The sequence below is a fragment of the Mixophyes fleayi genome, chromosome 4 (genome assembly GCF_038048845.1).
Source record: "Mixophyes fleayi isolate aMixFle1 chromosome 4, aMixFle1.hap1, whole genome shotgun sequence".
Classification (NCBI taxonomy): domain Eukaryota; kingdom Metazoa; phylum Chordata; class Amphibia; order Anura; family Limnodynastidae; genus Mixophyes; species Mixophyes fleayi.
In genome coordinates, this window is record NC_134405.1 from 195,860,200 (window position 1) to 195,885,604 (window position 25,405).

The 25,405-nt window shown below is 42.1% G+C and overlaps 1 protein-coding gene across 1 annotated transcript in view; it reads left to right on the plus strand.

Moving 5' to 3' along the window:
* Positions 1-25,405, plus strand: part of TMEM117 (transmembrane protein 117) — a 299,423-nt gene that overhangs the window by 25,046 nt on the left and 248,972 nt on the right. The window contains exon 2 of the mRNA XM_075209075.1: positions 21,312-21,607. Coding sequence (XP_075065176.1) covers positions 21,334-21,607 — 274 coding nt within the window. The 5' untranslated portion in view covers positions 21,312-21,333. The remainder of the gene's footprint in view (positions 1-21,311; positions 21,608-25,405) is intronic.

The following is a 25,405-nucleotide window of genomic DNA, read 5'->3' on the forward strand; positions in this document are numbered from 1 at the left end:
TATCAGTAGAATCCGTCACTGCTGCCCGCGGCATAGACTTTGAAGCTACTTTCAAATATTTAAAGATGGCACCCTTTTGAAATGAGGGACGTTTTGACATGGTTGTATTTTCTGCATAAACTTATGACTGTTCTAAAAGATATGATAAAATTATGATTTTGTAATAACTAATCTTTTTGTTAAAATATTTTCTATTATATATATTAGCATTTGACATGAAAAGAAAAGTCTGCTGCCACGCACTAAAATACTGTACATTAAAACAATCATCTAAACCCATCATTAAAACTAGCAATGATACCGCACATTAAAAATACCATTGATAAACCACATTAAAACTAGCATTGATACTCCACATTAAAACTAGCAATGATACTATACATTAAAAAAAATGAACCGCCACAAAAATAAAAAAAACATTGATACCATGACACAAGTTTGGACTATATATGCCATATATAATGTTGGGGCAGCATGGTGGCATAGTGATTAGCACTTCTGCCTCACAGCACTCACAGGGGTTGTGAGTTCAATTCCGAACCATGGTCTTTATATGTGTGGAGTTTGTATGTTCTCCTGTTTGCATAGGTTTCCTCCCACACTACAAAAACATACTGGTATGTTAATTGGCTGCTATTAAATTGACCTTTAGTCAGTCTCGGTCTCTGTTCTTATGTACGTCTAGTCACTATCCAATGAAGATTGTCCACTTCGAGTAGTGTGGTTCCAAATCACAATGCGATTTAATAGCAAAAAGCAGCAGAGTAACAATTCAATAAATTAAGTACTGCCGATTACATACGCAGGCGCCCTGGATCCAGCATACAGTCATTCAGGCCTGAAGTCTGTGGTTGAGAAGAGTCTTCTGGCCCCAGAGCCCCTGCTTATATACAGTTTGATACAGTGAAAACAATACAGATGATTTGGCATGTTTCCATAGGTTCAGGCTTCAGGACAGTCCAGTGTCATGCAGGTCATTGGCCAGTTCAAACAATGCCCTCCTAGGGTGGGGGTTAGCTCTCCAACAGATACATACTAGTCTTCCTGTCGAAAGCTGGTTCAAATTGGTCTATTTGCATTACACACACAATACCATTCTGATCATTTATTCCCTATAATCCATATCTTGCATACGCAAGGTGCAATCTCTTAGGTGATTGAACCGGATGTCTGAGGATAAATAGGGAATTAGAATGATACTAGACATGATATGTTTCCTGTATCCTGAACCTTAGATCTCTCAAGTGTATATAAGATTATAATATATAAACTCTGCTACATTTCATTATAAATAACTATGTGTTGGAACTATTTTTAATATGAACTAATTACAAGTGTATGTGTTCGTGTAAATGTGTGTATGTGTTCACACGTGTTGCGGTTAATTACACTCCTCCACGCCGTAGCATGCTATTCACATAAGTTCAGACAAAGACGATCAGATTGATAGATATTAATTTGAAATGACCATATCCAATTATTTGACTTCGACTGTGTGTGTGTGTGTGTGTGTGTGTGTGTGTGTGTTAGATAATATAGACTGTAAGCTCTAATGGGGCAGGAAGTGATGTGAGTTCTCCTCACATCTTATTCTTCTTCGTACTTCTTATTCTTGTTATTCCCATATTTTCTTATATAACATGACAAGGCTGTAATTGCACAGGACTCCTACCTTAATCTTGTATACCACCGCAGAGCTTCCAGCTGAACCACACAAACTGGGCATAATCTAATTTAATGCTGAGCAACCATTCTCCTGCAATCAATCTGCAAAAATGAGACAGCAGGGTTCATCCAGGAGTTAGTGCAGACTCGCCAGAAATGGACTCTTGGGTCTTTGAATCAAGGGTAAAACACTACACAAGGCTGCTTATGGGCAGTATCTGACCTCACCCTGTGACAATAAACCCAATAATTAATAAATACACTTATACATCTTAGAGACAAGTACCAGATGCATTTATGTGTGTGTGTGAATATGTGTGTGAGATAGATATATATATATGTATATATATATATATATATATAATCGCCCAGTGTTCAGCAGGGCAGCCAGTGATGTAATGCCTCACTCTGGATATGGCTGGGAGGAGCTGCCGTGCATGCGCAGTAGATTCATTTCTGTAGAAAGGGGCAGTGTTTAGCATGTCTTATACATGGTTTTGCTGTCCGTTCGCCCCCTACAAGCGCCCTTGCTATTTATTAATTGTTTACGTCAGATCTATTAATTAAAATAAGCTTTTAAAATTGTGTTTGTAGTGCTTAAACACAGCCAGACCTTTCTTCCATCTATCCAACTATAAACTGTAAAGCATTTTGAGTTTCAAGGATGAAACGCATTACATTATAGTCTTAGTGTTGTTTTTTAAAATTTGTCTAGTACTCAACATCTTTTTTGCCATTCACTTATAGATGAGGTGATTTATATAATCTGGTGCACTTGTGAAAGAGTTCAAAGCCTCGTTTAGGAGGCAACAGAGAAGAGGCCCTATCCGCTACCCATCAGGCAGTGCCGTTGGCAAAAGTTGGGGCTTATACTGTGTCTGCTGTAAAGCAGTTCTTTGTACAGTAAAAGAGTAGTATACAGCTTGTACCTACAGAATGCTGTACTCTTGGTACAAGATAACAGAAAAGTGTGGTCTCAATAACATGGAAGTTGCTGCACTAACCATACACAAATATTCTTACCAATGTCATCTGTTGGCAGAAAAAAATCACTTCGGTAACACATGCAATATATTTCTTTAAAGAGTCTGTATGTGTAGGTTAAATAAACACCGTAAAAAAAAAAAAAAATATAGTAGCTGCCTGTAGTGAAAAAATCATGCAACAACTATGCGGAAAACCAGGGATAGTATTGCCAATCATGATTAAATAGGCTCAAAATTGTTTATAAAATGGCCACAAACGCGATGGCTGCCATAGACAAAGACATACCTGGAGGTATATTTACTAAACTGCGGGTTTGAAAAAGTGGAAATGTTGCCAATAGCAAACAACCAGATTCTAGTTATCATTTTGTAGAATGGAGTTGGTTGCATATTATGGCCAAAGCTAAAATAGACCGTGAGGTTATTCCCCCTTATCTGACCCATGCTAGCCACTTACTGTTGCGCCCCCGCCCCCCCCCCCCCTCACTACTAGCTCATGGTACTAAGGCAGTACTAGTAGAAAAAAATTGGTTGCTGAGGTATGCATACAACATCTAATCCCAATCGGCCACAAAATCGAATACAAGAGCATTATATACTCCCAGCAACTAATGTAATGACAAAAGATTGCTACTGCAAACAGAGCTGGATTAAGGCTCTGGGGGGCCCGGGGCACTTTAGACAGGGGGGGCCCCTATGATGTAACATGGTTATCATTTTATACAAATACACAGGCAATACAGTGTGCACTGCTGTTAGGTGCACACAGCTCTTCCTTCACGAGTAGTACAGTGTGAAGCAGGACATACCTCCCAACTGTCCTTGTAGTCGGACCCAATCCTGACTACGCGAGACAGTCACCTAAATTCAGGACTGTCCCGACAGATTCAGGACAGTTGGCAGACTGTCCTGCTCTCTCCTACCTGTTCTTATCGCTGTCCCCACCTGTGGCTGCTGGTGTTTTTAGCTAAGTTGCTGCTTGTCTGGATCCTGGAATGTTGGAGGCTCTATTTGGAAAAAAATAAATAGGTACATATAATTTATACCCCACTATTAAATTAAATTGCCCCACCATCACCCCACAATAAAATAGCACCCATTAAATAATTAGCATCCACCTGCAATCCACCATTACATTAATAACGTACCTCCTACATTATATTAAGAACCCCCCTTCCCTCACACATTTTATTAACATACTACCCCCTCTCCCACACATTATATTAACATACTACCATACTACCCCCCTCACACACACATTATATGAACATACTACCCCCCTCAAACACACATTATATTAATATACTACCCCCTCATACACACATTATATTAACATACTATCCCCACTAACTTTGTTCTATCCGCACGCTGTATGGCCTTGTTTCTCTTCACACATGGGACGGCACCTGTCATGTGGTGCACGTCCCATGTGACACCAATAGCAGCCACACATAGGGAATGGGGGGAGCGAATCGTAAGGATCCGTGGCCAATGATAGAAGGTGGCTGGTCTCGGAGGAGGGGCTAGCCACAAAGTAATAGAGACTTGGGCCAATAGTCTTTTTTCTGTCCGGCCCTGAAACTAGCATTGATACTTCACATTAAAAAAAAAAAAAGAAACACTGATAAAATGACATCAGCTTTGACTATCTCTCTATCTATCTATCTATCTATCTATCTATCTATCTATCTATCTAGAGAGAGAGAGATCAAAATTGGTGTCATGTTCTCAATGTGTCTTTTTTTTCAATGTGCAGTATCATTGCTATATATATATATATATATATATATATATATATATATATATATATATATATATATAATGTTAACCCGTGCATGATACTCATGCATTCTAGTCAAATCAAGCTACTTAAGGTGTTAAAAAGGTTCTTGTCATGCATTTGGGCTATAGCCCAGGCCTCAACCACCAACCACTCCCCACTGTCACCCCCGGCAACCACCAACCACTCCCAATTGTCACTTCTCCTTCAAGAAATATATATATATATATATTTTTTTTTTAAAATCTTTATAAACACTTTTAACAATTAACAAATTAAATTAACAAATTAAAAACATCTTAGTATACCAAATTTCAGCCCTTTCTGAATTTTTCTTTCCACACACACTAAGAATTTAGTAGGTCAGTGTATAACTCTGCCCAGCAGGTGGCGCTGCAGCTTGGTTTTATTTTTTCCACACACAGACAGACTAACACACGCCACTAGACATTTATATATATATATATATATATATATATATATATATATATATATATATATATATATATACACACACACACACCTTGGAAGCCACGTTCAGCACAGAAGGGGCTTATTATGTCCTGCCTTTGGATTATAAATGTTGGGAGGTATACACTTATGTTGTATAGCAATATTATAAGGAACTCAAGGTATTAAAAAAAAGTTTTTGTTTTGTTTTTGCATAGGGTGTTTAGATTCATAAATAGCACCATTATTCCAGCTAATGTAATGTAATTGTAGCAGCCATATTGCGCACACTATGTAAAACATTCCGAACAAAAAGCCTAAGCTATAATGCAAAGACAACATATATACCTTACAAAGTCTCCCAATTGGTCCGAGACAGCCCAGTCTCTCTTGGTATGGTCCAGGAGCCAACCGCAGCAGCTCCATTTCGTCAATCTTAGAATGTACAGCAGCCGCGGTGCTGCTGTACATCAGGCTGTCAAATTTTGTTAGGGGTGGGGGTGCGCGCCTGCGTCGGGGGGAGAATAATCGTATCACCTGTCAGATCCGATCAGCGTGTAGCCAGCGGCAGGGGGCACTCAGAGAGTGTCCCCTGTGCCCCCCCCTCCTTTATCGGGCGATGCTGCGATCGCATTCAGCTGCCTGGCTGTCACAGTGATAGCCAGGCTGACGGCAGCAGCAGGGACGCCCGGAACTGGCGAACAGCGGGACCCCTGTAAGTCTGTGCGCCCGGGCCCGGTACAACAGTACCCCCCTGATGGCGGCCCTGGCTCCCATCATTAAATAATTAGTACTCATGGAAACTGCACCATTAAATTAATATTTTTCTTTTTTTCTCTCTCTCACCACTCTGCCTCTCTCCCTTTCTACCTCTCTCTCTCTCTCTCTCTCTCTCTCTCTCTCTAGTTCTCTCTCTTTCTCCCGTTGTCCTTTCTCTCTCACTGTTCCTTTCTCTGCCACACTGTCTCAGCCTCATACTCTCTCCCCCCCCCCCCCTTGTCCTCTCTTCCTCTTGGTTTCTCACACTCAGTTAATTTATTATTCATACCCCATTCATACTGCACCAAAATCCTGGGTTTTTGCCGGGGTGAGCTCAAACGACCCAGTCAAAAATCCCGGGTCTAAAAACCCGGGTCTTCAACCCGGGATTTATCGAGGGGTAATTCCCGGGTCGGACCCGGGTTGCCTGCACTATGAATGGTACAACCCGGGTTTTTCAACCCGGGTTGCACAGAAAACAAGCTGATTGGCTGTCTGCCTGTCTCTGGAGGATAATGTCATCGGTGGGAGCCCGTGGAAGATTCGAGAAGGAGTTTAGGAGAAATGGTGGATAGTGGAGTGCAGATCAAGCTGAAGCAGAATCAGAGTTTGTTGGAGAAAATTGCTTTTATTTCACTGAAAAAGTGTGTATTAACAGTAAACAATCACCACCCACTTTTGCATCATCTTTATGCGTCAAAAAACCAGTCACCTTTCAATGACATCACCATTTTTCAGCCAATGAAAACTGCTCTGGTGATGACTCCCACAAATTGCCAGGGCACAGACTTGTGCAGTATGAATGGGGTCAACCCAGTAAATTCCCGGGTCCGAGGTGCAGTATGAATGGTGTTTCTGAGCTGGGACGCTCCGAGCCCCGGCAAAAACCCGGCTTGAAAAACCCGGGATATTGCCGGGGCGGCAGTATGAAAGCGGTATTAGTTATATTTCAAGAATATTATATTGGCATTTTGTACACTTAGCTTTCTTCCAAGTCATACACAGAACAGTTATGTACATTTTAGATCGCCGTCTTGTAGCTGCTGCGCGGCGGCTTCTCTCTTCTCAGCCGGCGGCGGGGGGCCCTCAGAGAGAGGGGGGCCCGGGGCACGTGCCCCCTGTGCCCCCCCCCTTAATCCGGCCATGACTCCAATGTCTGCAATGTCTGCTAAAAGTAAAACGCATGCTCCAACAACATTCATGTTACCCAAGCTTCTAGGGCTCAGACCAAAATACAGGATTATGGCTGCCCCAAATACAACAACAAAATTAATGAAAACTTAAGACTGGAAGTAAGACTTAAGTTGACAGCCCTTAAACAGTACCTTGTGTTCACTAGGTTTCAAAAAGTGATTTAGGGGTAAGACATTACCTGAGGGATAGCTGTATGGACATGCTGAGACACTGAATATAGGCAGGGAAAACAAATTGATGAAAACCTATGATGGGACATGGGTCATTTTTATAATCTATGTGGAAGAGCTTTTATCATTCTTTTAAACCTTGGGGAGGAGTGATAGGAAATCCTATCTTATGCTGATATTTGATGGTTAGGAAAGTGATATTAAATGAGGTGTTCTTGTGTCCATATAAAAACACAAGTCATTAGACAGGCTATCCACAAATTGATTGACAGTTGACAACCGTAGCCAAAAGTGAAATAAACTTGGCAGGAAAATTAAATCCTATTCCTTACAACCATATTGGCAATATAAATATGTGGCACCTTGCAGCATTTGCCTGAAATAAATGGCATTTGATACTAGTGCTACAAACTTTTCTTATCCTTGGCAGTATCTCCTTGTGATGAGGTAAATTAATAATAAATACACAGACAAATTCCATTTCAGATTTTTTTTTCCACACAACACATGTTCAAATCGGAGGATTTGTATACATGTCATGCATATCCTTTGTGGTTTTTTTTTATTTGTTTAGTGCTTCACAGAGAATGACCTGGATCCTTTATGGGCTGTCCCTATAGTGTTTTCCTGAAATTACACTTGCACAAAGTAACATATGTTTATTCTTTTTATAATAAAGACTCACATAAACAGCAATTTTTCATCCATATAAATGCACTTTATTAATCAGCTGCATACAACTGGATTCCAGCTGAAAAAAATTAAAAAGTAGTTGTCTTTGTGAAGTTACTGCCCTTTTCTACATCTCCCACTTTTCCAAGGTATCTTGAAAACCAGATTAATTGATATCTAATGTGCAATTTATACAGGCCTAAATAGTTCTATACCGCTAAGAGGTACCTCTAGCCCTTCTAATGACAGTTATTTTGACTGGAGAGACATTGAAAGACAATCACTAGAAATATACTTTAAGCTCTATCATTGTTGTTTCAACTTTACTAACCCATATCATGCACATGCATTTAATTATTAAACATATGTATATAATTATGCAGTCCGCGTTAAAAGGCAGTACAAATACAGATCAGTTCTTTTTCCCTCGCTGGTCAAACGGACATTACAGTTGCAAATAGCACAGAGCAACTTCACATTTACTCAGTATTGACCTAACCCCGATAATCCCCAAAGCAGCATTTTGCTGTCTTACTCTTCTACCAAAACTTTCTCCAGGCGGTTTAATAAAACACACTCCAATTCAACATGAATATAGAATACAATTTACACCCCTGCTGCTCCCTCTTTTCCTCTTAGGTGTGAGCATCCAGTCACTTTAGTGCAAGCTGGCTCCTCAACACACAGTTGGGACTTTCCCACAGATCGTAAATAATGTAAAGGTGTTTGGTGAAATTATTTTCAGTTTTAGTATCCACTAATTATCTTTCCCTACACCCCTCCCTTGTTACATATCACAGTCCTGCAAAAGGGTATTATAAAATAATAATCAGGTTTCCCCACCTGTTCCCTACCTGACAAGTAACACAAATACTCAGTCCAAGTAGATCAGTAACAAAGTTAACATGGATTTCTTATCCAACTGTTGTTTGTAACTGCTCATTCATACACTTCCCCTACACACTGCACGCTGGCAGATGTAGTCCTCTGCTGGCAGCGGAGCTATCTGTCACGGGCACTAGGAGTCTTTACCCAGGGATCACCAGGTGATAGGCTTACCAGAGCAGTATAGGTGGTAATATGGTACTCTGGTAGCAGGGTGATCACGGAACAGGAAATAGCAGGTGATGAGATGCTCAGGAAAGTCTATGACTAGCAGCACTGGCAATATGGAGGTAGTAATACACGAGGAACTGTATGGACAAAGGACACGTGAAGGTAGTCAGTGGTCTGCGGTAGCAAGTTGTACCACTGCTATAGTGAGGAGGAATGTCCAACAGAAACGAGGGGGTGATGAGAGTCAGCGGTCTGCGGATAGCAAGTTGTACCGCTGTCTGAGTGAAGGAATGGAATCCAAGTGGAGGTATCCGGGGAGTCAGTGGTCTGCGTTAGCAAGTTGTACCACTGCTATGTGAGAGGATACTGGAACAGGTGAAACTGTAAACAGGAGTCAGTGGTCTGCCACTAGCAAGTTGTACCACTGAATATATATGTGAGGAGGTGCACGGGGAGAGACTGCAACACAATATATACACGGGCACCTTGACTTTGATCCACAGTAATATGCACAATATAAATGTATAAATGACTGAACAACACTGCCAATATAGAAAGTCTCTTGAAGTAATCCAGCATGAGATAACACAGTCAATGATGGCAGTAGAGTCAGCAGATAGTACACTCCAGAGGAGAACCAACACAGTCAATGATGGCAATAGACTCAGCGGATAGTACACTCCAGAGGAGAACCAACACAGTCCAGCAAGGTATGCAATACACAGCACAGTCAATGGGAAGTATGCATACCGTGGTTCAGGAGAAGGCAGTCAGACAGGAGTGCAGAGGTACCTGAAGGGCAGGAGGCCAGCAGGATACAAGTCCCTGGATGGGTGAAGCGGGGGTCTAGCAGGTGCAGCGCACAGGTAGGTAGACCAGCAGGGAACACAGGAAGGCGTGGAGAGCGGATCAGCAGTAGATGGATGAGTAGCGCTGAGAAGTCACAGCAGCGGGTCTCTGCGGGAACACGGAGGTAACCAATAGCAACCAGCAGGTGCAGTAACGATGGGACCCCGGAGCAGAGTTGAACTGGAACAGATGATCACGGAGAGTAGCGGGTAGCAATAGTGGCAGCAGACTCAAGGAAACACGGTAGAGTTGACGAGGACTGAAGACTGAAGCGCACAGAGGCAGCGGATAGGAATCAGCTAGCAGTCACGATGATGAAACACAGACGAGTTGCAGGTTGAAGACTGTAGTGCACGGAGGCAGCGGATAGGAATCAGCCAAACAGTCACGATGATGAAACACAGACGAGTTGCAGGTTGAAGCCTGTAGTGCACGGAGGCAGCGGATAGGAATCAGCTGGCAGTCACAATCATGAACAGGTGAGTGGATGTGGTTGAAGCCTGTAGTGCACGGAGGCAGCGGATAGGCATCAGCTAACAGTCCCAATGATAAATGGTAGAGTTGAAGTGATTAGAAGACTGTAGTGCACGGAGGCAGCGGATAGGAATCAGCTCACAGTCACGATGATACAGTAGATGGTAGAAGTGGTATGGGAACCACAGTAGTAGAAGTGGTTTGGAAACCACAGAGGTAGAAGTGGTTTGGAAACCACAGGAATCGGCAGGGCTGAATAAACAAGGAAACACAGGAACACCTTCAGAGGCTCATGGGGAATGAGACTCCAAGATCAGGCAACGTGGTGTTGACCACAGGTGCTTAATATAGGGAGGTTGCCTGATCTGCCAATTAAGTTAAAGGAACATACACTGAAGGTTTGGAAAGGGCTGCGCATGCGCAGTCCCTCAGGATAGAGGACGTCCACGGTTCCTAATAGTCCGGGAAGAAGCACTCACAGTCCGGTGAGTGACAGTACCCCCCCTTTTAAAGGTGGGCACAGAACGCCTGGAACCGGGTTTGTCCGGATTTTTGGAATAAAACTTCTTCAGAAGGGCAGGAGCATTAAGATCTTCAGCTTTGATCCATGAACGCTCTTCAGGACCAAAGCCCTTCCAATGAACGAGGAAACGGAGGACTCCTCGCGAAATTTTTGCATCCAATACCTCAGTAATCTCGAAATCCTCCTCCTGATGAACTTGAACTGGCTGCGGTGCTGAGGAAGGAGTCGAGAAACGGTTGATGATGAGAGGTTTGAGCAAGGACACATGGAAGGCATTGGAAATCCGAAGATTCTTAGGAAGAAGAAGTTTAACACATACTGGATTGATAACTTGAATGATCCTATATGGACCAATAAAACGAGGGGCGAATTTCATAGATGGAACCTTCAAACGAATATTTTTGGTAGATAACCAGACACGATCTCCAATTTTTAGTGGTGGAATAGCCCGCCTCTTCTTATCTGCGAAAGACTTATATTTGTTAGATGTCTTCTTTAAACAGGTTTTGACCTGAGACCAGATATTTTTGAAGGTCCGACAAGCAGTCTCCACAGCAGGAACTTGGGTGGGCGGGAGGGCAGGAAATTCCGGAAAAGACGGATGGTGACCGTAGACCACAAAGAATGGAGTTTTGGATGATGACTCATGATACATGTTGTTATGGGCGAATTCAGCCCAAGGGAGCAATTCTACCCAGTTGTCTTGGTTGGCTGAAGAGAACATCCTAATAAAAGTCTCAAGATCTTGATTGACTCGTTCCGTTTGTCCGTTAGATTGCGGATGGTAAGACGATGAGAGTGCTAATCGTATGCCCAAGGTTTTACAAAGGGCCCGCCAGAATCTGGAAACGAATTGTACTCCTCTATCTGACACAATCTCAGACGGACATCCATGGATGCGGAAGATTTCTTTAATGAAATGTTCAGCCAGAGTAGACGAGGAAGGTAAACCGGACAGAGGGACGAAATGAGCCATCTTCGAAAATCTGTCTACCACTACCCAAATAGTATTGTGATTCTTACTTGGTGGCAAATCAGTAACGAAATCCATACTAATATGGGTCCAAGGCTTGGACGGAATGGGTAGTGGTCGCAGCAACCCTGCTGGAGTTCTGCGGGAGGATTTGAACTGAGAACATAAATCACAGGAAGCAATAAACTCTTTGACGTCTCTCCTCATTGAAGGCCACCAGTAACTACGAGAGAGAATCTCAAAGGTCTTATGTTCACCGGCGTGTCCAGAAAAACGAGAGGCATGGAACCACGAAAGGATTTTCCGCCTCAGAGTAGGAGGCACGAGGGTCTTCCCAAATGGTAGCATTTTGGTGGATGAAGCAGCCAGAGAAATACATTTGGGGTCTAGAATAGCATGGTTGGGAACCTCTTCTACATCAGAGGACGTCACAAAAGCTCGAGATAGAGCGTCAGCTTTCTTGTTCTTAGCAGCTGGTTTGAAGGTTATAATTAATTCAAAACGGGAAAAGAAAAGAGACCATCTTGCTTGACGAGGGTTCAAGCATTGAGCAGATTGCAAATATGACAAGTTCTTATGATCCGTGAAGATCGTCACCGGATGGCGAGCTCCTTCCAACAAGTATCTCCATTCCTCTAATGCAGCTTTGATGGCCAGCAACTCCTTGTCCCCGATAGTATAGTTTTTCTCTGCGGGCAGAAGACCCCGAGAGTAGAAGGCACAAGGATGTAATTTTTGTTGCTCCGAGCGTTGGGAGAGAATAGCTCCTAAGCCCACATTAGAGGCATCTACTTCTAGGAAGAAGGGGAGTGTCACATCAGGTTGTCGCAGAATGGGAGCAGACGAGAAGGACTCTTTGAGGATTTGAAAGGCTTGGAGAGCCTCAGATGACCATTGCTTAGTATTAGCCCCTTTCCGAGTTAAGGCCACAATGGGAGATGCAATGGATGAGAAGTCTTGAATGAAGCGTCTATAGTAATTGGCAAAACCTAAAAAACGCTGGATGGCACGAAGAGTAGTTGGCTGAGGCCAATGTAGTACAGCATTTACTTTGTCTGGATCCATCTTCAGGCCAACTCCGGAAACTATATACCCCAAGAATGGAATCTGGGGTAACTCGAATGAACATTTTTCCAATTTACAGAACAACGAGTTTTTCCGTAGTCTGGAGAGGACCTCTGCCACATGTTGGTGATGAGAAGGCAGGTCCTGTGAGAAGATCAATATGTCGTCCAGGTAGACAACGACACATACATATAATAAGTCCCGAAAGATCTCATTGATGAAACCCTGGAAAACCGCGGGGGCATTACACAGCCCGAAGGGCATTACTAAATATTCGTAATGCCCATCTCTGGTGTTAAACGCGGTCTTCCATTCGTCACCGGAACGGATTCTTATTAAATTGTAGGCACCACGAAGATCCAACTTAGTAAATATCCGAGCTCCCTTGATGCGATCAAATAGCTCAGTGATCAGCGGAATGGGATACCGATTCTTGATAGTAATGGCGTTGAGTCCACGAAAATCTATACAGGGGCGTAATGATCCATCCTTCTTTTTGACGAAGAAGAACCCAGCTCCAGCGGGAGAGGTGGAAGGTCGAATGAACCCACGCTGGAGATTCTCCTGTATGTACTCAGATGTGGCTTGAGTTTCAGGTAACGAGAGAGGATAGACCCGACCCCTGGGAGGAGTCTTGCCAGGTAGAAGGTCGATCGGACAATCCCAAGAACGATGAGGAGGAAGACGTTCAGACTGAGCTTTATCAAACACATCGGCAAATGAAGCATACTGAGGAGGGAGTCCCGGGGAGGAAGATGAGATGGAAGATCGCTGTACTTTAAGAGGAATAACTTGAGAGAGACAACGATGGTGACATTCAGACCCCCAAGACGTAACTTGAGGGGTGCGCCAGTCAATCTGGGGAGAGTGACATTGAAGCCATGGAAGGCCTAAGACAATCGGACTTGTCGTAACTGGAAGAATTAAAAACGAAATTTCTTCATGGTGTAGTACACCAATCTGAAGGGTTACTGGAGACGTACTCTGGGTGATGAGACCATTGATGAGACGTGATCCATCTATAGCCGTCACAGTAATGGGTGTTTTTAAAGTGATCACTGGTAGGGACCATTGATTCACTAGTGATTTAGAAATGAAATTTCCTGCTGCTCCGGAATCAATCAATGCCTGTGACTCAAAGGATTTGGTAGCAAAGGAAATCGTAACATCGAAAGCGCAGACTTTAGATTTCATAGACAATGGAGAGGACTCCAGGGACCCTAACTTTACCTCTCCAGAACTAGTTAGGGCCTGGCATTTCCCGATTTCTTAGGGCAAGAACTGAGCATATGTGTGGAATCAGCACAATAGATACAGAGTCTATTCTTTACTCTTCGTTTCCTCTCTTCTAAAGATAATTTGGAACGTCCTATCTCCATGGGAATCACAGAAGGTGAAACTGGACGAAATTGAGGGTTTAAACGAAGAGGTGCTTTAGCAGAAGTTGTTTTCTCAGATTCTCTTTCACGAAATCTCATGTCTACACGATGGCAAAGAGAGATCAAATCTTCTAGTGACGAAGGAAGCTCTTGGGTAGTCAGTGCATCTTTAATTTTATCGGAGAGCCCCTGCCAGAAGGCGGCAACTAATGCTTCAGTATTCCACTGAAGTTCAGAGGCTAAGATCCTAAATTGAATGACATACTGTCCTACTGTATGGGAGCCTTGTCGCAAACGAAGAATGCTGGAAGCAGCGGAGGTCACACGACCTGGTTCATCGAACACACTTCGGAACGTGGAAATGAATTTGGCACTATCTTGTAGAATTGGATCGTTTCTTTCCCACAGAGGGGAGGCCCAAGCCAGGGCTTGTCCAGAAAACAATGAGATAAGATAGGCCACTCTGGAACGATGGGTAGAAAAATTTTGAGGTTGGAGTTCAAAATGGACTGAACATTGGTTAAGGAAACCTCTACAAGTTTTGGGGTCCCCGTCATATTTTGACGGAGTAGGCAGGTGAAGCGTAGGAGCTGTAGACACCTGGGATGGCACTGGGGAAACGGAGGCAAGCACAGGAGCTTCAATATTAGCTGTAACAGTCTGTCCAGATGTTCCTTGGGAGGTTAACGATTGGTAACATTGAAGTAACAGCTGTTGGCGAGCATCCTGTTGCTCCACACGGCTGACCAGATGCTGCAGCATCTCTTTAGCAGTAGGTTCCGTATCTGGGTCTGTCATGGCCTGATCTTACTGTCACGGGCACTAGGAGTCTTTACCCAGGGATCACCAGGTGATAGGCTTACCAGAGCAGTATAGGTGGTAATATGGTACTCTGGTAGCAGGGTGATCACGGAACAGGAAATAGCAGGTGATGAGATGCTCAGGAAAGTCTATGACTAGCAGCACTGGCAATATGGAGGTAGTAATACACGAGGAACTGTATGGACAAAGGACACGTGAAGGTAGTCAGTGGTCTGCGGTAGCAAGTTGTACCACTGCTATAGTGAGGAGGAATGTCCAACAGAAACGAGGGGGTGATGAGAGTCAGCGGTCTGCGGATAGCAAGTTGTACCGCTGTCTGAGTGAAGGAATGGAATCCAAGTGGAGGTATCCGGGGAGTCAGTGGTCTGCGTTAGCAAGTTGTACCACTGCTATGTGAGAGGATACTGGAACAGGTGAAACTGTAAACAGGAGTCAGTGGTCTGCCACTAGCAAGTTGTACCACTGAATATATATGTGAGGAGGTGCACGGGGAGAGACTGCAACACAATATATACACGGGCACCTTGACTTTGATCCACAGTAATATGCACAATATAAATGTATAAATGACTGAACAACACTGCCAATATAGAAAGTCTCTTGAAGTAATCCAGCATGAGATAACACAGTCAATGATGGCAGTAGAGTCAGCAGATAGTACACTCCAGAGGAGAACCAACACAGTCAATGATGGCAATAGACTCAGCGGATAGTACACTCCAGAGGAGAACCAACACAGTCCAGCAAGGTATGCAATACACAGCACAGTCAATGGGAAGTATGCATACCGTGGTTCAGGAGAAGGCAGTCAGACAGGAGTGCAGAGGTACCTGAAGGGCAGGAGGCCAGCAGGATACAAGTCCCTGGATGGGTGAAGCGGGGGTCTAGCAGGTGCAGCGCACAGGTAGGTAGACCAGCAGGGAACACAGGAAGGCGTGGAGAGCGGATCAGCAGTAGATGGATGAGTAGCGCTGAGAAGTCACAGCAGCGGGTCTCTGCGGGAACACGGAGGTAACCAATAGCAACCAGCAGGTGCAGTAACGATGGGACCCCGGAGCAGAGTTGAACTGGAACAGATGATCACGGAGAGTAGCGGGTAGCAATAGTGGCAGCAGACTCAAGGAAACACGGTAGAGTTGACGAGGACTGAAGACTGAAGCGCACAGAGGCAGCGGATAGGAATCAGCTAGCAGTCACGATGATGAAACACAGACGAGTTGCAGGTTGAAGACTGTAGTGCACGGAGGCAGCGGATAGGAATCAGCCAAACAGTCACGATGATGAAACACAGACGAGTTGCAGGTTGAAGCCTGTAGTGCACGGAGGCAGCGGATAGGAATCAGCTGGCAGTCACAATCATGAACAGGTGAGTGGATGTGGTTGAAGCCTGTAGTGCACGGAGGCAGCGGATAGGCATCAGCTAACAGTCCCAATGATAAATGGTAGAGTTGAAGTGATTAGAAGACTGTAGTGCACGGAGGCAGCGGATAGGAATCAGCTCACAGTCACGATGATACAGTAGATGGTAGAAGTGGTATGGGAACCACAGTAGTAGAAGTGGTTTGGAAACCACAGAGGTAGAAGTGGTTTGGAAACCACAGGAATCGGCAGGGCTGAATAAACAAGGAAACACAGGAACACCTTCAGAGGCTCATGGGGAATGAGACTCCAAGATCAGGCAACGTGGTGTTGACCACAGGTGCTTAATATAGGGAGGTTGCCTGATCTGCCAATTAAGTTAAAGGAACATACACTGAAGGTTTGGAAAGGGCTGCGCATGCGCAGTCCCTCAGGATAGAGGACGTCCACGGTTCCTAATAGTCCGGGAAGAAGCACTCACAGTCCGGTGAGTGACACTATCAAGCGCGCATGTGCGACCCTCTTCGGTTGCCCAGCGTTACATATAATAATGACAGGATTGCAGCGTTAAAGGTGCAGATTTAGATGGTATCCTCCAAACACAAAAAGTGTTCCACCAAATAACAAACCTTATTATAAAATGAGTTTCTTTTAAGGCAGTTGAATGCTCTATTCTCTGAAAAAATGGCAGAAGCTTTTAAATGGCTACTACAGAGGTTCCATGATAAGGGCGATAAGGCAGACTTAATACATTGAGAAAGAGATGTACCAGAAACTGGGTAAATGCTAGTAAAGTGTCAGAGACTAACATGATCTTCGATCCAGTTCTGTTCCTTTTATGCTTCCCTCTACAATAATCCTACTCTGGCTCAAAGCTCCCAATTGATTTTGGACACCATCTTCACTTTTGCAAGCTCCCTCATTTAGAGGATTCCCAAATTGACTTCCATATTTCCATTTTATCTTCTGTGGAAGTTTCTCAGGCCATAAAAGGTCTAAAGTCCTCTTCAGCTTGCTCAATACTACAAGAAACTTGCTGATATTTTGGTGTCTAGACCTGTAGAAATGTATTCTATTAGAATTCTTTTGTTTATAATTCTGAATTGTACCAGTCAATGTTGTCTAATGTTGCCCTTAATTTTCACCCTTGTCATAGATCCTTTAGCTTCCAGAATTGGGCAGAATTCTGATATTGCTGGGCTAAAAATATGGGCTGTAGATTGCAAAATCTCACTTTATGCTGATAATATTCTGTTAACATTATCGAGACCTATAATCTCATCTGCAAAATTCAATCCTATGGCTCCCTTTTGCAAACCAGACAAAACATAGGTCTTGGACCATAATAACTCACAACATCTCAAAAACTTATCAGAAATAAAAACAAACCTATATTGTGATGCCATTTTTAAGTTAAAATTTATATTTAGACATTTTTATTGCCAAACATTACAAAGACTTATATTCTGCTAACCACCCTCTACTGAAACGTTTACCTTGAATTCGACTAATTGGAATAAGCCCCTTATCTCATGGTTTAGTCTTATTAAGCCATAAAAATGAGTTTACCGCTCCCTTTCCTGTATCTCTTCCAAACTTGCCCCATGAAAATCATACCAAAATTATGTTATGGTTTTACAATCTTAGATTTCAGACATGTGTATGAACAAAAGTGTCAAAGAGCCAGTTTAGAATATGGGTGAACATTGAGGCTGCTATGCTAGGCCTAATCCCCCCCCTCCCCCTCCCCCCCAAATTATCTGGGTCCCACAATCTTCTTACCTATCTGGTTGCTCTTACTGTCCAACTATATCTTTCTCATGTGATATCTGGGATCAAGAATGCAGAACATTATCGCTTCTCTCCGCTTCACAAGGGGTCATTCCTTTGTGGAACAACTCACTTTCCACTGAGTTTGTCCCTGCTGGATTTTCTCCCATGGACTTATATGAACATCTGTTTCTTTTTCGACATAGTGCCACTTAACTTCTTCCAAAACTCTGCAGATCTGCAGTTAGGTTTCCCACATACATATAGGCAATTCTTTCAATATCTTCAAATTCGTCATTTTGCTCGACCTTATTTGACCTTTCATTCCTTTAGAATCATTATTAGAATCTTCATACTTTTTCCATTGCAATACCTCAAAGCTTATTTCTACATTATATAACGGCTTAACTGACAACCAGGATCAATCAAATGTCCCTATTCCATTATCTTCAAAATATTTTCTGCTTCCCCTCCTGGTCCATGACATCTCAAAACACACCTGTAAATTAATTGGATATATTTGCAACTCTGCTAAATGTTTAACTGCCCCAATATGGAAAGAGAGAAATGTAATGTTTTGATATAGATATTAAGTAACAAACATACAGTTTTTTGTTTTTTTGTTTTTTTTGGGTTTTTTTTTGCTTTGATTTATAGATTTTGACTTTTTAGTGCTGTCAAAATATTTTGTTTGTTTTTCATAAAGGGCCTTCATGCATATGAACATGTGACTAGCAATTGTTCATGTGAAGGTGACGTAAGAATGGAAATGGAATGTTGTGAATCATTGGCATGGGGCTGCTTTGTCTGGCATTTTCCGAAAAATAACCACGTGCTGTGATTTGTTATGTGCTTAGAGAGTTGGTACATCTTGCCATAATGTCAAACCCTTTTTTTTCAATTTTGCTATTGCAATAGATCATCCTGGATATCTCTCAAAGGGGCACATTTATCAACAGCCGCATAAAATGAAAAATAGTTATCAATCCTTATCGAATTGATAAGCATTGAGCTATTTCTCATATTTATTAAAAAATCTCCACAGGAGCAGCAGTCATGAAAAACTGCTGTTCCTGTGAAGTTAAAAACTTACCTTTTCACTGCCTCTTCGCTCCTAGAGCTGCTGTGCGATCCACAGAAGCTCTGTCTGAAAACTTCCCTGCACTTCACTGTTGCAGAGAGCGGTGTGTGACAGGGAGGGATCATGTGATCCCTCCACACATGTGCTGTAAAGCTCTGCTCTTCGAGAAATAGCAGAAACGGTAATGTACGTCAGCCTGAGCTGAGTGATATCTGCTGCAATGCACTGTTGATAGATGAGGCAAATACTTCAATTGGCGTCTATTCCCCAAAAACAGCAGTTTTCGTGGAATTGACATGAAAATTAGGTTTAATAAATAGGCCCCAAAGACACTTTGGTGTCTCAACTCTGTGTTTATTTTATGTGCCATTGTGTTTTGTTGCAGCCTTTTTGTTTGCTTGCCCTGGACGACTGCATGAGAGTAGGCTATATATTTATTTTGTTATTTAATATTCATTTTAAGTGTCCCTCTTTGGCCATGTAAAATATTAGGAGGTTTGTGTACCTCCATGAGTCAACTATATTGAAGTTGCTGATAAGTGGCCTATATTGCCTTGTGCAGTAGGTTCACACTTTACTCAAGGGTCAAGTAAATAAAGGGTGAATGTAGGAGGAGGGATTTAAAGCATGTCAGATGTCATCGAGGTGGTGGGCAGCTGTGACTCAGCTGAGGGCACCCTTGCACGGACACATGGTCAGGGCCACCTTAACAACAGTATGGGCCCCCGGGCACAGCAGTGCACCGGGGCCCCTATATATAAATATATAAGTAAAAAAAAAAAAAAAGGAATAAAAATATATATATATATATATATATATATATATATATATATATATATATATATATATATATATATATATATATGGTCACTTTTTTTTTTTTTTCAAATCCCCTTCTTAACTTAAATATTGATAGTAGTCCCTGGGCGCATACACAAAAGTGGCGTGAAAAATACACATTTATTGAAATGACAAGAGGAAAAAATGAGTTGCAACTCTATATAATGCTGAATAATATAGTCACAGTAATGGTATACAAAACCTCTTGGGTAAAGTGACATAAACAGCAAGCATAAAAATGCACAATTGATAAATCGAGGCAATGTCCAGAATTGCCTCTGTTTATCATACTTTGTATGACATATTTGCCTGCTAGCATCCCCAGTGCTTGCTTTATTAATTGCTAGCTCGATTTATCAATGCAACTCATTTTTTCCTCTTGGTCATTTCAATAAATGTGTATTTTTCATGCCACTTTTGTGTATGTGCCCAGGGACTACTATCAATATTTATTGTAACCGAGGGTTGAGCTACCCCCTACACCCCTTTGTCCCTCTCCCTCCTGTCCCCCCCTGTTCCCCGGTCCCAAGAGGCTGCAGATCATTCACACCACACTAGAGTGCTGAACTAAACATGCACCCCCTCTTAACTTACCTTTCAATCACATTGCGTCGAATCCTCTTCTGTACTTCGCCGCTGTGCGCCTCCATGCTTTGCTCGCAGTGAATGTCGGGCGTGATGACGTCATCACGCCCGACATTCACTGTGAGCGCATCACGGAAGAGAGGACCAGGGAGTGAGCCGGATCGTCACCTGACCTGAACGGTCAGGTGACCGCAAAAGGTAAGTTTCTTTTTTTTTCTTTACAGGATTTTTTACAGCAGACCTGCCAGGGCCCCCTTTCCCCCTGGTCCCCTGGGCACCTGCCCATCGTGCCCAATGGGAAAGACGGCCCTGCACATGGTGACATTGCACTGGCTGATCCTAACTTAAAACTGTCCTCTATATAATATAGATATTCTTTGTTTACTTCAAACTAAAGTTATTGTTTTTGTTAGCAGATTTTACAGTTCAAATAAAATAATTTATCTATCTATTATGTACAGCCCTAAAATTTATTTGAAGCAAGCAATAATGTAGATTCATACTGTCAGTTTGAGCCCTTGTTCTCCTCTAATAGCAAGTTACCACTTGTATTAGCTGCTTAGTATTTGTGTTAACTTGATTGTTTCTATCCTTCTAGTGAATAACCAGCACCCAAGGTGAATGTTTTTTTTGCTATATACTTAGCAAATTGACAGGCTCAGGATCACATAACATTTATGAGAAACGATAATTCCCTGAAGAGATTACAATCTATTTTGGTGCCTGTAGTGAAGTCATCCCACTGCTTCTCAAATAGGACACACATAATATAGCTCAGAACCTCCTCTACTATAATGTGTGCTACTTTGCTCTCTGAAATATATGAAACCATACTCATACAATGTTTATATTTTATTAGGATATTACAGAACTTTACAAGGATGGATAAAGACTTTCGCTATTTTTTCCAGCATCCGTGGTCACGCATAGTTATTGCTTACTTGGTGACCTTCTTTAATTTTTTGATATTTGCTGAGGATCCAGTGTCTCACAGCCATACAGAAGCCAACGTCATCGTTGTTGGAAACTGTTTTTCGTTTATAATGACTAAATACCCGGGAGGAGCTTGGAACTTTTTAAAAGTCATACTCTGGCTTGTCGCCATCGTAGTGGGTCTTGTTGCCGGGAAGTTCCTGTTTCACCAACGTTTGTTCGGTAAGTCGTATGTAATCCTTTAAGCTAATATTTTATGACATTTGCTGTTATTTTACTTGTATGTGTTGTTTTGATTGCAGTCATTTTCTATAATACATTAACTTTGTGAAAGACAAAATGTTCACATTTTTTTATAAAAATTGTGTAATAACTTTGGCCAAATTAACATTAGGTATCAAATACTTGATAGCTTATTTGAAAACTGAAATTTAAAGTTGATATGTGTGTGCTACATGAAAAAACAGTCAGTATTTAACTTATGTACAAAACAGAATACTAATTTGCACCCCTTGCATTGTAACATGGTTTTGTCCAGGAGACTGAAATAAGAAACTTCTTAAGTTAAGATCCTTAATGAATCCGGCCCCTTATGCTGACGTTGCTTCCAGAAGCAGCTTGGAGCTCTGTAGTGAGTGTTGCAGTGAAGGATAGACTACTTTTACACGTTTCAGCACTTGGCGGTTACATTCTTTGAGCTTCTGTGACCTGGTCAGCTTTGCAGCTGAGCTGTTACTTCTAGATTACTTCCACTTCACAATAACAGAAATTGCAGTTGACCGTGACAGATCCAGCAGGGCAGAAACTAACTTGTTGGAAAAGAGACATCCCGTGACATTGTCACGTTGACAGTGACTCTTCAGTATGCTACTGCTAATGTTTTACTATGAAGGTTGTATACTTGCCTTTGTGCAATTATTAGCAAAGGTTGTGGCTGAAATGGCCAAACACTAACTGGAAATGGTGACCACATACTTTTGGCCATGTAGTATATAACTTTGGTGATGAATTTGAGATTGAAGTACTAATTCCTAAGTGATATGAAAAAAAATATTGATTTTATAGCCCTCTCTACATTTGCTTCCATTAAGGTGCATTCATTAGAGGGGAGTGGGCACAAATGCATGCTGTGCTGTGAAGGTGAGCACAATTGGGTGCATAATTCCAAATATTGGCTTTCATGAATATAAATCACAGTTGAGTCTTTTAGATATAAAATACATTGGGGCTTACTGGAATATTATATGGTATTGCAATTTATTATTTTAATATAATACACTATTTGCCATTGTTTTATATGCAACACTAATGTGGAAAGATATAATGATCCGATACATTCATTTATAGAAGAACATTACAAGGCAAGAAAGACAATAACAGTTGATTTGGACATGGTTAACTTTAAGTGTATGTTTTGGCATCACAGAAATAAGGTGGGAGTGCTATATCCTTCTATTTTGATATCTATTCTGTCAATGTGTGTTGCAACACACCAAAACATTTTTACGTGGCTCCTAACTAAAACATCTCTCCAGGCATGAGTTTTTCATACCTATCCCCATTTTATTCCGTTAATGTGGGTGCAAAAAATCTGAATTCTAGAGGAATAAAAGGAATAATCAGGACATATGGGAGCTCTAAAAGGCATAAAAGTATGCCAATATCCCCCAATTAGACCTATGTAATTTACATAGAAGATCGAAGTAAACATCCAAAATATATACTACTTCTGTTGATGAATAATTTTTCAGTCTGTCCATGTCTGAGAGTCGTTACACAATGATATAGAAGTCTGTATCCCAGCCACAACTATATTTTAGTATCCAGAGTACCCTATGGGGCTGAAGTCACTGAATAGCGCCTGAGACCGATATGGGATATAGCTGCCGGGCAGCTCCAGTGATGCTGTGGAAGGAGACTGAGAGACTAAAGGGCCAGTTGCGGCAGAATTTATAGTTGAAATTCTGGCTCTCTGCACAGCAGATCTCACCAGCTCAATTACACCATATTCAGACCTCAGTGACGGCGACCCATTTAGAAGGTTCCTTTCCTTGATCAAAATGCTTGTCAACCTAACCTCTAACATGTCCAGTGTTCAGCAAGGTACAGCATCAAATCGCCCGAAGATGAGCAAAGTTCTTCCCCAATGGCTTCAGGACGGAATGCAGGGGTACCTAACTACATGTTGCAGCTATTTACCAACACAGCAGGGGCCACAGGTTTTGGGGAATACTTGCAAGATGAATGGTGTGCTCAGCCCTGGTATGAGTAGCGGGTTGCTAAAGGACTGACCAGGAATTTAGCTGTGCTGTAGTTGTTTCCAATAGTGGTGACCGTAGAGATTTGGGGACATAAGCTAGTCAAGTCTACACAAGTCATCGGGTTGCTGATGTGGATAGTGGCAATGTGTTTGCATCATAGCATTTCTTAGAGCTAAACACGTGCCAGGGGAGCATACTATGATGGCGGAATGTGGGAGGGGTTTAGAGCAGTTGCACCACATACTGAATGGGTAGGTAACCTGACCCTGCCATAGTCGAGCATCTCTAAGTGACTTTGTGGTGATGTCCTTGATCCATTGGTTTGTTCACTAGTGGCAGTGAACTTTAATTATGGGTTATAGGCCAAGGGAAGAGGGAGAAATTTTTTTTTTTCCAGCACTAACCAGGTTTCATTTCAGTAATTTTTAAGAGATGCATGCTGGTGACAAATTTACACTGCATAAGCAGAAATGTTGCAAGCCTTAAGAGAGAAAAGTAGTGTTCCTCTGGTGTCACAGCAGTAGCAGCTGCTGTAAATGCAGTGGTTCAATTCCCTGAAGGTAATGGTCTCCAAATGAGATGAATTTGAACCTATTTCACCTGCACTTTGTTTGGAGCTGCACTACTGCCTTGGAAAATGTTTCCCTATAATGTTTCCTCCCCCTCTATCCTATAATACAGAATCAACAGATTTATTTTGTTAACCAATGTTAAATGGTTGCGGAGGAGGGAGGGGTTTGAGTGGGGAGACCAATCACATACTTCAGTTTCCAGATTAGTCCTCCTGCTCACAAACAACCTGTCAGGACTGTGAGAGAAGTGGAGTAGCCCCCGGAGCTCTGGCTAGGTGATAATGCAGCTTTAATATTTGTCATGCAATTTTCTGTATGTCTCATTGTGAGACAATTTAAATACATTTCATTTTCAGATTTTTAAACCTCAAAATACTTTTATGAGTGTACACTAGAGTATTGTACCACTCTGTAACTGCATTTACTGTCTGGCTTCATTAGAGTTCTCAGGAGCATTGTAGTTACAATGTACACATATACTTATCCCCAGGTGTTGTGCTGGTGTTCCACTTTGTATCTTTGAGTGGTGACATAAATAAAAGTAGTATTTTCTGGAGGCTTTTCTAACCACTTCATGTTGTTTCATTGTGTGGGGTTGTGGTAGATGCAGGTTGCCAATTGCTTTGATCAGAATTGGTCTATCAGGGAAGCCAAGGCCAACCCATGCTGTATTCAAAGATATTTTTTACTTTTCTCTTTCTCCAAATTCCCCCTTTGATACAAGGCCTCAGGCGTATCCCAAGTTTCGGCTTTCTGTCACAGGACAGAGGTTGGGTGCAACAAACTGAATAACACAGCCGTCCCTAGTGCTACTATCTCTCTAAACGGTCAGCTAAATATATCCTTTTCCAAAAAACAAAGACTGTCCATCCAGGCTGGCACTTTTCCAGAACTCTGAGAAGCTTGGACATACCCAGTGGCAATTACTATAATGTCTTAATTACAGGATACCATTTATCTCTGAAGGAGGTACCTGATCACTAAATGGAACTAACCCATGTGCAAGTTGAAAGCTTAATTATTTAATTATTTTTAATTGGAGATAGTCTATTGCTTGCTCCAATAATGTATAATATATGTTATATACATCAAGAGACCAGTGCATCCATATGAAACAATCGTAATAATAAGTGATTTCCTTATCAGATGATAATGAAAAATGTAATGATCTCTTGATACAGTGACTA